General features: G+C 31.3%; 1 protein-coding gene and 1 long non-coding RNA gene across 3 annotated transcripts in view; one reads left to right on the top strand and one right to left on the bottom strand.

The window, feature by feature from the left end:
* Nucleotides 1-1066: 1066 nt before the first annotated feature.
* LOC107449174 (uncharacterized) lies at nucleotides 1067-3868 on the top strand. Its single transcript, XM_016064629.3, has 6 exons — nucleotides 1067-1633; nucleotides 1746-1878; nucleotides 2077-2204; nucleotides 2322-2847; nucleotides 2939-3393; nucleotides 3830-3868. Exons 1-6 carry the CDS (start codon nucleotides 1067-1069, stop codon nucleotides 3866-3868), a joined length of 1848 nt encoding a protein of 615 aa, XP_015920115.3.
* A 5240-nt stretch (nucleotides 3869-9108) lies between these two features.
* The window catches only part of LOC139427210 (uncharacterized), a 95840-nt gene continuing 87706 nt past the window's right edge, over nucleotides 9109-17242 (bottom strand). For both annotated transcript variants that reach the window (XR_015430722.1, XR_015430721.1), the window contains one exon: nucleotides 9109-9714. This is a non-coding gene — a long non-coding RNA (uncharacterized LOC139427210). The remainder of the gene's footprint in view (nucleotides 9715-17242) is intronic.

Genomic DNA, 17242 nt, shown 5'->3' with positions numbered 1-17242 from the left:
TCGACAAGTATACTACAGTCTCTATCTTCTAAGGGAAAATCTCTTAAGATTATTCAATGTAATATTAACGGCCTAACTACTGTTGCCATGAGAGTGAAGCTGAACCAGATTCTGGACTTGGCTGAATCCCATGATGCGCAGATTATTGCCTTGCAGGAGACAAAGCTTCGAGAGTCTTCTCAACTGAATATCAGGGGATTTCACATCTACCGATGTGATAGGCCCAATAGAGGCGGAGGTGGTCTAGCACTGTTAATTAGAAATTTGAACTACAGCCATATAGATATCTCTTCAATGAATTCTGATCTTGAGATGCAGGGTATTCTGATTAATTGGCACAACAGAAATTTGAAAATTTTTAATCTTTACCAGCCACCGAACACAAATTGTCTGCCTGATATTTTCCTGGATCAACATCCTGTCAACTCCGTATCTTTTTGGGAGACATTAACGCTAAACAAACTCAATGGGGGTACTCAGCTAATAATAGCAGAGGAAATGATCTCCTAGAAGCAGTGGATGACAGATCCTTTTTGTTTCTTAATGATGACTCTTGTACACATTACTCATTCAGCTATAACTCTGCTGAAGCTCTCGATATCTATATTGTTAGTGCTGAGTTGTATGCATCGTGCCTATGGACTGTAAAATAGTGTGGGCAGTGATCATCTGCCAATCTTGATTCAATTTAACGACAAACTTTCAACTCCAACTGTTAGAGAGAACTTTTGGAATTTTCGTAAAGCTGACTGGAATGCTTTTACTGAGTTGACCAAACGGAAATTTTGTGATGAGAGCCTTAGTGATGACCTTGAATCTAACTGGAATTCGTTCAAAAACTCTATTATCCATGCTGCTAAACAAAGTATACCAAGGGGAAACTTCAAACGACCCAGAACCTTACACTCTTTTAATATTCCTACGATTACTGCCTTATTTGAAAAAAGGAACTCGTTGATTCGGGATCTTAAAAACTCTAAAACCTGAACTAAGAATTGACCTTAAGAAAACTAATGCTGAGATTAAACGAGCCTATGCTCACAATAAGAGGAAAACTTGGATTGATATGTGCTGTAAAATTGATGCTAGAACTCCCAGCACGAAGCTGTGGAAACTTGCCAAGGCTCTGGGTAATCAGCATCCTCAAATAGAAAAATGTAATACAATTGTGAGCCAGGTCAATCACGTTCCCCTCAACGATAAGGCTGCTGCAGACTGTTTGGGTGATTACTACACGCAAGTGAGTAAATTGTCATTCAATGAAAATGATAAACCAATTGAAACAAATGCGAGAAATAAGGTTCATAAATGTCGCAGTTCAAACTTTGGAGACTCGGTCTTTATTACTGCTTTTAGTATGCATGAACTTGACTTTGTTTTGAGTGATGTCAATCCAAGGAAATCCTCTGGTCCCGGTAATATACATGCTCATATGATTCTGCATCTTGGACTAAATGGCAAACTCAGGTTATTGGATATTATTAATCAGTCATGGAAAAGAGGTCGTATACCACTTGACTGGAAAAAGGCGATTGTCATCCCAATAAGGAAGATGGACAAAGATGCTGGATCTCCTGAGAGTTATCGTCCCGTCCCCTTGACTAGCATCCCGTTTAAAATAATGGAGAAAATGGTATTAATTAGGCTTATTTTTTTATCTCGAAGCAAACGACCTGCTCCCAAAAGAGCAGTACGGTTTTAGAAAAGGCTATAGTACGATTGACCAAATCTTATATTTTTGCCAGAGTGTAAGAGACGCTCAGAATATGCGGCCCACTAATCATACTGTGGCTACATTCTTGGATTTAACAAAGGCTTTTGACAGAATGTGGCGAAATAAGCTAATAATCAAACTTTTTGATGACTTTAAAACTAGAGGTAATGCTCTCCCCTGGATATCTGATTATTTAAGGGCCAGAACCATCAGAGTTAAATTCAGTAAGACCCTCTCAAGAAATTTTTGACTCGGCCAGGGAGTCCCCCTGGGTTCCGTCTTGGGACCTCTGCTCTTCTGCCTATTTTTTGCTGGCATCGAAAAGGTGATATCTAAGTGATGTAATGTTGGTATTTTTGCAGATGGTTTCATCCTCTGGCACTCTGACGCTGACATTAAGACTATTGAAGACAATATCAACCTCACTCTAAAAGATGTGAGTGACTTTGCTCAAAAACACAAACTGGTTTTTAACTCATCTAAATCTGTTGTTAGTTTTTATACTACAAATAGGCACATATACAATTATAAACCTACTATTTGTTTCAACGGTCAAAATTTGCCTTATGAAAAGAATGCAAAATAGTTGGGTTTTATTATGAACCAGGAGATTCTTGGCAATAAGCACATAGAACTGCTGGAATCGAGGTGTAGAAAGAGGTTAAATATCCTAAAATATATTTCTGGGCAAGAATGGGGAGCAGATGCTACAACTTTGAAATTAACTTATACTGCACTTATTAGCCCCATACTGGAATATGGGGCACCTATTTATTCCTGCGCTTCAGAGACAAACCTAAATAGATTGGAAAAAGTTCAAATTAGTGCTGCAAAAATTATTACAGGTTTGAGGCGTAGCTGTTCAGATGAAATTGTTTTGTTTGAATCTGACCTCCAGCCGTTATACATGAGGAGGAACTCCAGTCTCAAGAAATACTACAATAAGCTCATCAGTTTTGGTGACCAGAACAGAACCTCTCACTATCTCAAAAATTGGAAAAATAACCATAGACTGAAGAGAAACAGTCCCTTCTCTTTGGCTGTTTCAATTCACCTTGTAGACTTGCAATATCCCTGCCGAATTGAACCTCATTCCTTGAGGTCATGTTTTAGCCCTGTTACTGATTTTTCTGGTATCCATTTCCATACAGAGCTGTTGCACCCGGCCCATAAAAGCAAAGGCAACCCAGAATTTATGAGACAAATGGCTCTTGGAACTTTTAGCCAAATACCAACAGATGCTTTTACAACTATACACAGATGGTAGCAAGAGCGAAGAAGGTCATTCAGGTAGTGGGGTTTTTATTCAAACACCCACGTACACATTGAGTCTCAAAGTTAGAAATTCTGAATTTTGCTCGGTTTTCAGATCTGAGCTTATTGCGATTGAAAATGGCATAAGACATGTTGAGAATATTGCTGAGCCTGACTTTAAGCATATATGGATACTGACGCATAGCAAATCTTCAATCCAACACCTTAGCAACTGGATGAATGTTGGAGACAGGGCTGCGGCTTCAATTTTGGGGATGCTCCTCAGGCTCTCAGCGGACTTTGGGATACACTTCCAATGGATTCCATCACACGTTGGAATCAAAGGTAACGAGATGGCGGACTCACTGGCTAAAGATGCTTCTTTAGAACCTTTACAGCCAGATTTACCTTCCACTTTCAATGAGGTCTTTGCAGAGTGCAAAAAAATGTTTAAGGACCTCTGGAGGGTTCCTCCTCCGCTTAATTGGTATTTCAGAAAACGACCTGGAAGTGCCTTGCTTTTGGGGGACCTAGAAGCCAGCAGACTTGTTTATTTCGCTTTGCAAGTGGTCACTTGAGGTGTCTCTCATATATTCAGGGGCAAAAGACTTTTGGACTTTGCACTAAATGTAAGACTGCTCAGGCTTCGCCCGAGCATATTCTAAACTCCATCGATTTTAAGATCGACGAGGTTTTTTCAAAACCTCATCTGTTTTTAGACTTCCTGAACTGGACTTATGGAATTGGTCTAATTAGGATGGACCTCTTGGGGATTAGAAACAGCAACATAACACGATTTATATTTAAGTCTTCAATTAACATATTACCAAATATGGTTATTAACCTTGATTTAATTTTTAGGATGAGCGAATGAAGTATCTATTACAAGTGTCTCCTTAAAGACTTAATTCAAGAAATTTATCTTTGTATCTTTATTATTTATCTATTACAGCCACTTTGAAAAGGTCACTTGCCTCGTTCATCCACCCAGCTTTCCAATTGTGTCACTAGGTAGCACTTTTTGGGAAATTCATCTATCTGGTGTGATTTATATGTAAATAAAAATTTAGTTGCTCCTTATAAAATTCGACAATTTATATTTAAGTCTTCAGTTAACATATTACCAAATATGTTTATTAACCTCGATTTAATTTTTAAGATGAGCGAATGAAGTATCTATTACAAGTGTCTCCTTAAAGACTTAATTCAGGAAATTTATCTTTCATCTAAGTTTCAAAACTTATTAGAATACCTCATTTAGTTAACGCCTCTACTAAGATTCTCATTTTATCCATTAATTTCTTTAAGTACCTTTATGTATGACTCGATTTTCTTTTTCAATCTCCTAAAATATTCTTTTCGAACATTTTGTGATATCATCTTAGAGTAATAGCGCAGCCTTCTCTAATAATGCGAAGCAAATCAATACCAATAATGCGAATAATTTTCCACTCTTTGGATCATAATTCGATTGAATAAATAAATAAGAAATATGTATTGAATAACCAAACTATTTCCCCATAAAAAGAAATCGTTCAATATCTTCTTTAAATAGCTCGGAGAATTTGTCATAAATTTTGCTTTATTGGCATTCTGAGGAGATGACTTTATATCGTATGCCACACAATCTTACATCTTGGTAATTTAAGTTACAAAATATGTAATGACGGTAGGAGCTATTCAGTTTAAAGGATTTTCAAGAACTATGATTTATTTTCTGAAATGAATTTGTGTCGTTTCATAAGTGATAGTTAATAAATGATATCTAGAAGAAAAATGTGTTGATTTGACCTGTTACATAACAGAAGTAAAGGAAAACTTTCAAAATTATTTTTGATCTGTTATGAGAGTTCTGCATAAATGGTGTTTAATGTTTTTTTTACCAAAATAATTTTTTTTTTCTAAAATTAATTCATGAAAAAATTTAAATTTTTTAAGAAGAGGAGAAAAAGGGCTAAGTGGCATTTGTTCCAGATTTTTCTCTTCTTCTTTCTTTTTTCATACCTACAGCATACTCAGATTGATTGAATGTAGGGTTTAATGGCGCAAAGTCCAGAGAAGGACATGATGCGCCTACAGCATACTCAGAGTTGCCTATTTTTAATACTTTTGTCAAAATTTATTCCAGTGGTAACTATGTTTGTGCTTTAATATATTTTTTATTCATTTAAACTTTTTTTTCCCTACCACTACATATAAATGATTTAAAAGTTCATATGAAACGCCACTTTGGTTAAGAATTTTCATGGTGAGGCTTTTAAAACTCTGACTAAAGTATCAAAAATTCTGAAAGCATTGGTTTTTAAATGCTAACCACTCTATTCAGCAAAATGGTAGCTGCTGGTAGGTTTGCATGCTTAAACCGTTTGACTCTAGAAATTTAAAATTCTACGTTTAATATAGATATATACATAGTTCTAGAACCTTTCCAACTTACCCATCATTCATCAGAAAGACACAGCTCAGTTTTTGATAAGTAATCTGCTCAGACTATTGAAAAAAAGAACCAATTGTGCGCATGAACCCTAATTCTATTATACAAGTACCGGAGAGAAATTTATCATATATATTTGAGAATTGAAACTGTAGTGGTTGACAAGTAAATATGACAAACCAATCATATTCATAAATTTAACAAATTTTTAGACATATATTTGCTACCACTTCCTAATTTTTGCTAGATTTTCTACTAAAGGGCTCTTTCGTAAACTGGCTAAACTTCACAGTGGTCTGATCGGACTACTTGTAAAAAACCGTGTGGAGGCTTTCAGTTGTAGCAAGTGTTGGATAAGTGGGCATAGCATAGTATTTTCATGAAATAAGCGGACGATATCATTAGTATTATTGCGATATCACAGGTAATCTATTTTTTTACAGGGCTCCCGCTGGCCTTGTAAACTTTAAAAAGTGGTAACGAAAATTAAACAAATGTAGATAATTTACTTTCTGTGTAACCATCACTAAAAATTGTTTTCCTAAGAAAGTATAGCTGCATGAAAATTCCAGCTTCTAAACCAACTAATTAACAAAGTGGTATATTAAAATTAAGAAGATCTTCTAGTATTAACCTTAGGTTACCACTACCACTACTAAAATTTTTCAAGGACCAGGCGAACCCTGTTTCAAATTAAATGGTAATGTATCCTTTAGGTCAACGATTCAACATTCAAATCAGTTATCAAATCTTTCACTCTGAAACTGGAAAGAGATCTTCATAGTTTGTATTAGAGAAATTAAATAGCATTTTGCACTTTGCAGTTTCGATAAAAAAATTTATAGATTTTAAAAAATAAGGATTCTTATCCGTGAAAAATATATAATCAATTACTGTCTGCTCAAAAGTCAATGTTCATAAAAAAATAAATAAATAGAGCTTTGCGTATCCCATGAAATTTTACTCAGGTATTTAATCTTATTTTACGTTGCTTCTATTAGGTTATTAAAGTTACATCACGAAACTTCAGATTGTTTTTAAATTGTTAAAGAATAAAAATTTAAAATTTGTTCATTAAAATTAAAACGTTTTGTGATTTTTAAATTTCAATGAGTGGAAAAATTGATTAAAAGTCTTGTTTCACATTCTAATGAAAATCAAAACTTAGCCCATGTCCTATTTTGTACGAAAATCAAATACATCATTTTTATGTAATAAAAAATATCATTAAATGTTTAACCTTTTTTTTTTGCTTTAGAACACTTTAATTAAAATCTCTTTTAGATAATTTTACGGTTATTTTAGAATTAAATATCAAACGGAATCATTTGGACATCAAATAAAAATAAAAGAATTTCATTAAAACACTGCTGAAATTTTGTGAGCATTTTTGATATCATTTAATGTTTTGTCGCAACTAATTTAATTACATATTCATATTTTTACAAATTGACAAAGAAAACTACACAATACGTCTTATTTCTTTGCTTAGTACTTTTGGAAAAAAATATTGTTTTATATTTTTTTTTTATTTTCAAACAACTAACAACCTCATTTAATAAAGAAACGTTTTAACAATAGAAAATGAAGAGCAGTCTTTAAATTAGATAGAAGTAGTATTAAAGAAGAAAATGCAGCTCTTTCCACCAGAGAGCGCTACTTGTCTTTTCGAACTATAATGAAGGTTTCCCCTACAGCGCCAGTTTATACAAAGTTTTTTTTTTATTAACCATACTTATAATTAGAATCAAAATGAAGACAGATTTGCTTTCAGATAGTGGAGAGTTTATGTTTTCGAAAAATTTGAAAGGCTCTATATTCTCTCGTCTCCTAATTAATCTGATTTAAAAACCTATAGAAATTAAATGCACGTATAATTCATGATTTTTTGTTAAAAAATGTTGTATGAGAATTTGACAAAGTTTCTTAGCTAATCTTTTAAATAATTAGTTACTGAAAATTGACTATTATAACGAGTTAAAAATATATCAACTTGCTTTTGTTAGGATTTATTTTCTCAAAAATTTGTTAGAAAATTTATATTTATGCTCATGATTTTTATTGTTATGATTAATGTATCGATTAATGTATCTTTTACCTTGGTAATACAAATCTGAAGTTCGGTAACTTTAAAACGTTTTGCAGTTTTTCCTCGTTGATATTTAACAATATATAGGAATTGTAATAATTTAAATACATATAGAATTTTTTTTTACTTTTTTATAATTCTAAAGATGCTTACATCGTTGAATCTGTAATTGGAAATGCAATTAATTGGTAGACAACACGTTTAACCCTTTCGCGCCGACTGTCACAAATGAGTGCCAGCATAAAACCGTATCAACCAGGATAAAAAGATAAAACTGGTAATCAAAGTAATTCTTTAGCAGTTTATTTGTGGGTGGAGTTATAATTGTTTGATTATAATTGTTTGACTCACCATTACTTTGTTCACAATAAAACTATTTTATTATACTTTGAATAAACATTGATTATATATATGATTAAACTAACAATAATTAAAGTTAAAGCAAAGTAAGTCTGTCAAATTAGTAACGACTACATTTAAGTTACCGTTTTTTATTAAATTACAACTTGATTCTGATTTTGTACGAATGCTTTTCAGAATCACTCGTCCCCAAGGAGTTAACCAAAGACCCCAACAACTACTACGGATTCTCTGTAGTTTTGAATTCTTTAGTGGCTATGATCTGAAACAGAATTCTTTATAACTAACAAATATATATATTTTTTTAATTAATTCGAACTTAAGAACTTAGGCATTCGTCTATGAGATTTTATAAGTATTTGTTAAAATTACTTGTGTTTAGCTTTGGACAAAATTCATGTAATTATAATCCCATACCTGAAAACTCTTCCGGATTTTCCGGAAGATTTTATTTTCATATTTAAAGTGGTAGTAATTAGATACTATTTTTCTTTTATAATCTTAATTTTTAAATTATATTGATCACCACTATTCTTACAAAAATTAAGCACAGATATTAATATGCGTTACTATCATGGTTGTCAACTTAATTTTTCTCAAATACAACGTATTTGTTTGCTTAAAATTGAAGTTTTAATTCCATTTTAATACCACTGGGAAAAATAATAATGGATCCCTTAAAATGCAATTACATTACTCATGCCACCACTGGGAAATATTTCTTTCTGAAACTTCTGAAAATCAGCAGTAGTTGAAATTTCTGCTCTACTATAACCTGACCACCACTATTTGACTATTTGCTTCGCTAGCGTAAGAATTGTAAAAACAATTTTAGTTCATTAGATCATAGCTCAAATCTCAGTGCGCTGCTGCTAAGCGGGATTAATTGATTTGTCGGATTTTTGAGATTTATTATGGGGAAATGCATGAACTGGGAGTAGAATTGAGGGGAGAGGAGGTGTCAAGCACCAAATAGTAAAATCATGAGTGAGAAACCAGTCTGTTGAACATATGATGAATTCAATTCGAAATTAAACTTAATTGAGATTGAACTAGATTAGAATATGATGTCAAATTTTTATATAGTTAAGTTGTCTATATATGAAAACGCTTTCATGAAAAAAAGGCAGTACATATTATTTACGTGAAGTAGATATTCTTTTGTTATTTACTTTATCTTTATAAAAACAGCGTACTTCAACTTCAGATCAATTTATAAATAAATATATTATTAATATATTATGGTAGGGAAAATTATCTTGTTTATGCAAAATAAATATTAATAATAAAAAAAATTGCCAGATTATGTAGTGATTGTGAAAGAAAATCTTGATAATTATGAATATTTTACTCTTACCGAGACCAAGCTATGATAACATGATTTTTTTTACCAGTTTTTTGCTGGTTTCAGCCTTGATCAAGCTTTCTGCCCTAAATAAAATCCACTCTATGTATACTGAAAATTCATATCACACTTTTAGAAATTTCAATTCAAAATCAAAACTTGTATTGTGTAGTAACGAAGTAATATCGGCAACTATGTAATTTAATAGCACAGTAATTGAGATGCGTAGTACTGTAGCCGGCTTCATACAATCTTTCACAAACTTAAAAAATTAAAAAAACAGTTGTGAAAGTAAGAAAATAAGGTGCATTTTTATAAGATCTTATTAACCACAATGCTTAGCATGACCAACATTGACCAAGAAATAAAATTTTGCACTTGACGATAAAAATAATGTGACTTGATTAGGACTAAAGAGTTGAATCTTTATTCCAAATCCCAACTAATCCTTTGACACTTTTTTGCTGGCAAGAAGATCTCCTTAGCAAGTACAAGAAGATTAGAAGGTACAAAAAAATCTGAAAAAAAGGATAAAAAATGTGTAAAAAAATATCGTTTTCTTACACAATGGAAATCAGACTAAATTTTTATTATGGTGATAAGCAAGCAAATTTTCACTGAATGCACGCTTTTTAGCTTATATTGATTAAATTATTTTATTTGTTCTTTTTTTTTTAAAAAAAAGGGCAAATGTTTGTTTATTTCTTAATTATTTTTCGATTTGAAATATGTTCCAGGCATTAACTTAGAAATTCATATACGCATTTATTCTTCAAAAGTATGACAAGTCATGTAAGATCAGTGCTTTTCAGATTGTTCACAAAAAGCAGATCATTATTTTTTTAAAATTTTGATACCATTTAAAAACATAAACATGTTTAATCATATGTATGCAGGATAATGCACTCCTCACAAAATTAACATGTAAATAATAAATATCTTTACGAATAAACATCCTAAATGCATAAATAGAAAACAGGTCATTTTTTTAATTTTAGTTTTGTCACCAATTAAAAAATTAAAATTTTTTCATTATGACACCTTAATGTGCGGGAATTTGTGTTCATTATAAAAGTAACAGATGAACACTAAATAATTGTACTAGGCTGCCAACTATAAATTACTTTGGAAGATAATATTATTTTAATGGTTTTACCATGTTTAATATCTAGCAAAAAAAATCCAAACATGCTCTATTTTTTGTCTTATATACATAGCTTGGCTAGTGTACTCATCTCAAAATTTAAATGCTTGTACTAAATATCTGTATACATGAACTTAACATATCTATGCAAAAAAAGCAGGTCATTTTCTTTGCATTTCGATAAGAACTATAATCATTAACATGATTTTTTCATTGTTGCACATGAATATATAGGCAAATTGGCTACTTACAAAACTAACATATTGATACATACTGTACCGGGATGTCAACGTAAATTACTGTGAATTAAACATTTCCAATTTTAAATTTTTGACACCCATTAAAATTATTAACATGTAATATATATATATATATATATATATATATATATATATATATATATATATATATATATATATATATATATATATATATATATATATATATATATATATATATATATATATATATATATATATATATATATAAGCTAGTATGCTCAGTAAAAAGCTAGCATGTTAATACTAAATACCTGTAATGTATATAAAAACATTAACATGTCTTATTATAGTTACACTAAACTATGTAGGCTTGTGTACTCTTTTAAAAATTAACATATTAATACTAAATAGGTTTACATGGCTGCCCCATTAGAAATATATAGGAGGATAATATATTGGGATTCTCAAGCTCTAAAATAAACGTGAATTACATGAATTACCAATAGCGCTTAATGTAAACACTGAGAGGGATGAAACAGTATAACGATGTCAAGTTAACTTGACAGCAAACTGTAAAATTAACGTTTGTAAAATCAACAAGAAATTTAAAATTTTAAGTCTTCCTACAGTCTCATGAAACATTTGTCATCACTATTCAAAGTATTCCAGATAGTGGTCACCACCCACACCACTGAGCAGCCTACTCTCTACCTTATGTAGGAAAATTTCGTCAAGTGGTAACACATTTTGAGTTTTAATGTATTATTCTTTGTTATGTAAACTTTACTTAAAGTTATTTTCTTTATCCCTACATGTGATTCATTTAAAAGTTCGCATGAAATGCCACTTTGCCTGATAATATATTTTAGCGGAAGAATATTTTCAAATGGTAGTCTTTTAATGTATGATTCTTGGCTTGGTAAATCAGATTTATAGGTTTTTTACTCACCAATACTTCTGAATACTTCAAAGGCTTAAGTGGTACACCATTGTCAGAGATGCCAACTTGCTCCGGACAGCAAATATATATTTTAAAGTGTTAGTTTATCAATTGTGATTCTTGGTTTAATAAATTCAACTTTGTAGATTTTAATCCGCCACTATTTCTAAAAAATTCGTAGGCTCATATAATTCATCACTTTATAGTACTTATTTCATGCTGTACCTTTTAAAAGGCAGGCAAAAATAATAAAAAAATTGTAAAATTTAATTTAGTTATTTACCGTTTTTTTTTAATTATTTTGGCGTGTATTTTAATTATTGTGGAGCAGTTGGCATCTCCGCATTGTGTTATCATACCTGCCAACTTTTAATCCTTTCCATTATAATTTTTCCCCGTGGTATTAAAATGGAATTAAAACTTCAATTTTAAGCAAACAAATACGTTGTATTTGAGAAAACTTAAGTTGACAACCATGATAGTAACGCATATTAATATATGTGCTTAATTTTTGTAAGAATAGTGGTGATCAAAATCATTTAAAAATTAAATTTAAAAAAGAAAAAAATGGTATATATTTACTACCACTTTAAATATGAAAATAAAATCTTCCGGAAAATCCGGAAGAGTTGGCAGGTATGTGCTATCGTTAAGTCGTCACTTCATTTGCATTCTACAACCTCATCGAAGCACCACAAAGATCACGCTGAAGATGAATGGGGAAAATGCCGCAAGCGGCCTCAGATGCCCAGATATTTTATACAGTTTAAGTTTATGGTTAAATCGTATTGAGTCTTTTAAAAAATTAGCACATTTTAGTTGTTATCTACCGTCTTTTAAAAATGTTTTATTGAAAGTGGAACAGTTGGCATCCCTGGTAATAAAAATGTCAAGTTAAATTCTGAAATCTTTAATTTTTAATTACATACCACTCAATAAAATAATTTGCAAAAAGTGTGGTCAGCCCAGTAAACGTCCACTTCTCTATTTTTATAAATATCCAGAACCCTTTTCCAAGGTAGACTCGACCCTTAAAAATTTGATGGCGAAAACAAATTTGGATAAAAATTCACAGGAATTGCGCTTTTTCTTATACTGCTCCATCATTGAGAGACTTATGGAGGTAAATTTATAGAAGAGACACATTTTCATTAAAAAATGAAAGTAGAGGACTCCCCAAAATGCAAAAATATCTATGTTTGTCTTCTTTCTGTTATCAAATGCGACTCTTTAATGTCCAAAATTTGGATAAGAAAAAAAAGTTTTTTTTTAATTGAAATTTAGGCTTCAGTGGTACAAAATATTTTAAGTTTCATCAACTCTGAAGTTCCTCTTAGTTTTGTTTTTCTAATTTTTTAATGTGCTACTCGTACTGCTTTAGATGTAGTATTGTATTTATTTTTTGCATACACTAAGTTGAGCAATTTTTCAAAATAGTTGTTGGTATTTTTAAATAATTAAAAATCTTATAACCCTTTTTTTTTACAATTCTAAGTTTTAAAAGGAAAAGTTTGAGGGTAAATAGCTGAGACAAAAGAATCGAAAAATATATTTCAACAATTTTAAAAACATAAAAATTTTCTGCTTCATTTGATTTTCTTTTTGCATTTCTTCTTCTTTTCTATTGAATCTCTCCCTTGGTCTAATATTATACAAACCGAGCATCTCGGTAGCAGCTGGGATTTGCAGTCCAAGTTACTGATATTATATAATATGCGAGAATCGTTCTTCTGAAAAAGTATTGGAAAGTATGCGTGAATAAGATGAAATAAAAAAATCTTCTTTTTATACATGTCTTTAGATATTGGGTTAAGAAAGAAGAGTAAACTATAATGATTTGGGGTGAATTGTTTTATAAAATTTGTGGTGTATATTTTATGAATTTCTCTAGAGAAATATAAATGCTGTATAGGTTTTGGAAGGGAATATTACAAGAAATCTGTTTGAAAAATAAATATTTCGTGTTAGACTTCGCTGCCTTTTTTCAGATATTGTTCTTCAAATTTCGCAAGTTGAATATAAATTAAATATTTTCGAATTTTAATGGAAGGTTTCTTTTAAAATTTAATCTATGTGTTTTTTCTTTTAACTTATTTATATTTAGTTGCACAATATTTTTGGTCAAAGGTTACAGTTTCAATCTGGTTATATATATATATATATATATATATATATATATATATATATATATATATATATATATATATCCATTTTAAATTTAATTAAGAAAGATAATAACAAAGGATCTAGTTATTACGTCCTGATTTACTTCTATAACATTTAAAAGCAGTACGATTGCTTGTACCAAGAAAGTCAGAAAAAATATTGTAGACTTTCAAGATTAGCAACCACTTAACCCGTTTTGTCCCGAATTAATATATTGAAATGATACTAAAAGTGGTTTTATGGAAAAAGTGGTATAATATATTATCGAAATTAATTGGTTTTTCTACTGTTAAAGCTTTCAAAAAGTCCTTGATAGGTCAAAAAGCACTTGCTCCTTATAATTCCCGATCTAATCAGAAATAACTAAATCATCATGGTATCTAAGAATCTTTTAATTCACCCATATAAAGGAAAATACTGAAAAAAGTTTCCCACCTCAATAAATGTTTTCGAAAAAAGGAACTGTCCTAAATGTATGACGCTGGGCGTTAACCGGTTAAGGCTAATAACTAAATTGTTGTTCTTAACCTAAATCTGCAACTAATACAAAAGCGCTTATTTTTTCAGTGGTATAACGAGTACCGTCATACACTACTGGAAATTAAAAATTTTACTCCATGAAGGTAAACAAATAACAGTTATTATGCAATTATATTATAGTGAAAAAGAGGAAGTGTTTAAATTTACAAGAAATTAGGATGCATAGATCCTGAGAACTTAGTAATAAAGCATAATAAATAGCAGTTGTTCCCCTAGATAGGGAGTCAAACTGAAATTGTATACATTTTCTGGGACCTTAGTCTATTCATCTGAAAGGCTGTGCCACATTTTTTTATAGCGGTAACTTTTGAATGGTGGCGTCAGTCACTTAGCAACAATTTACTGTGTGTTTTAAGTTGTTCTAAGATCAGGAGAGCGTTTTGACCACGGTGACTGTCAGTCTCATTTTTTATCAAGGAATTTCCAGACTGACTGAATAACCAACGTAATCTAGTAGAAAAGTAGTAGTGTAGCACGGGTTTTAACATGTTTGAAATGTAACGGGTGGCGTTCAAAATGCAGAGATGAGGTGATTGACTCACGTATCAAATAACTTTAAATCTAAGTAATGAGACTGATGAACCCGTATGGTGATGTCAAATGCAAGTTGACTGAGCTTGATCTCCAAAATGTCACTAAACAAGAAAGTATTTCATCAGGTTTATATATATAGCCGCGAAATTTATATGAAAAGATAATGTATCATTAGTAATGTGCCCAGGTAGGTCATTGATTACTCCAATCATTGGCAATTTTGCTTTTGTTTTTGATGTCGCTTCATTAATTGATGCCTTAATTGCCACGCTGATGGCTCATTGCAACAAATGTTGTCGAGATGTTTAAACACAAAATTTTTGTCACTCTATTAATTATATTTTCATATTCAGGTTTGATATTATGGCTGCGCGACTCCTTGTGTTCATGTAGAAAATATAACTGCTTTTCCTGCTGTCTATAGTGGGAATCCACTGAAATCTTGCATGACGTTATGTATGACCGTTATGAGCCTTCGATTTCATATTCTGGGTGCGTTCATAATTAGACTTATTTATTATTTTTCTAGACTTGGCTACCACTTTAGCTTCAAAATATACTAATGGCAGAATTTCTGATTACAAAATGGTGTTTAAATAGTTTATAATATACCTTGAATATAAATATTTCTTTTCAGGAAGTAAAATTTCAATAATGAAATAATTCAGTTAAAATTGTTAATCGTTTCGAAAATAAGTTGTTGAAACACTGTCTCCAAATGATTTTAACCACACATATTTTGCATGCTACCAGCATTAGAAATAGGATACGGCTTCTATATGCGCAGCCACATGACAGCCTTATTAAAAAGCGAATGGTGCCTATTGGGCTCTCAACTCGATATTAAACTCGAAGTCATCTTTAGACTTAAAATGCAAGCGCACTGTCTATCTAATGGCAACTAGGCCAATTCTAACTTATGCCTGCCCCGCCATTAACACTCTAAGTGATCACTTAAAAAATAAACTCTCTATGGCAGAAGGGAAGATTATAAGAAGACTCGTCGGCGCCCCTAAACGCATTAGCAATAATAGTATAAAAAGGAATCTTAAAATTGATGACATCAACGTCTATATAAAACATTTAAACCAAAATTTCTACGATGAAGCAGAAACCTGTACCACCAGCAATTTTAACTCACTCCTAGATATTGAATTAATTGACGACAACACTAAATTTAGCCCAATCACTGCCTTTTTCCTTAGGGATATGACGTTGCCCTAGCACACGAAATACACTCTCGATTTTTGGTGCTAAGCACCACCTCTTCCCCCCATCTCCATTCCACCTCACTACTTCTCATCATCAAATTACTACTACAGATGAATCGGTTAATGCCGCTTCGCGGCAGCGCACCGAGATTTATATGATTTCTACCATTCTACCATTCAGCCTTATTAATACGAGAAGCTATGCTTCAGATATGCATGCGAACAAATCTAGCCTAATCAAACTGCAGGAGTAAGTTAATCGAATTAAAAAAGATCAGAATATATAAAATTACTCTCTTTGTATATCAGACTACATAGTTTGTACGCACCTACGCACCTGAAAGAAACAAAAAAGTGATATCAATTTAGTTTTGTAGAAGATGAAAATTTATTAGCATTAGCTTCCACCTAAAAATTTAGAAAAAAATAATTATCTGTCTTAGACACTAGATATACTTCTTTAAATCTAGTAAAATATTTTAGTATTCACAATTATAACTCATTTTGTCGCCGTAATATTCACGAAAAAAAAATATAATTTTTTCCGCATGCATTTACTAGAACCTTTACAAGAACAGTGATCTTCAAACTGTGGATTTCAAAACACAAGTGATACTAGGTGAGTACAAAAAGTAAGTACTGCTTTGAAAAATTTACACGAAGTATGGTTTTTCAAAATGAAATTTATTTTTATATTGAACAACAATACGGAAAAAAATTTCCTTCAAAATTTCCACCATGGTTCAAATATTTGACCTAGCACGAAACCAACTTGTCTTTGAATTATTAGAAATATGATACTATTTAACCCCTTGGGGACGGTTGATTCAGAAAAGCATTCGTACAAAATCAGAATCAAGTTGTAATTAAATAAAAAACGGTAATTTAAATTTCGCCGTTGCTGATTTGATAGACTTACTTTGCTTTTACTTTAATTATTGTTAGTTTAATCATATATATTGTTCTATACAGGAGGCGTCACTACTTCCAAAAATGAATAAAGGTAAGGTATCACTTACTTTGCTGTGTTCTGAATGATGGAAGCAGTAAGACCAACCTTACTCTTTTGTTTCCGGGCTTGGCAATATAATATATTTAACAACAAATATCTATAATGATCATCGATTTGAACTATAAAACATTTATTGGATTGATTAACAAAACATGATGATGATGTATTTACATTAATGGAATATGATAGATAATAGCTAATAAGAAGTTTTTAGTGAGATAGTTCGACAAGGCGCGTTCCTCGTTTTCTTTCCAGTACTACTACTACTACTACTGCTA

The sequence above is a fragment of the Parasteatoda tepidariorum genome, chromosome 12 (assembly GCF_982258835.1).
Source record: "Parasteatoda tepidariorum strain Cologne lab strain chromosome 12, Ptep-v5.0, whole genome shotgun sequence".
Lineage (NCBI taxonomy): Eukaryota > Metazoa > Arthropoda > Arachnida > Araneae > Theridiidae > Parasteatoda > Parasteatoda tepidariorum.
The sequence above is the reverse complement of the archived record's forward strand: the minus strand, read 5'-3'. Positions and strand labels throughout refer to the sequence as shown.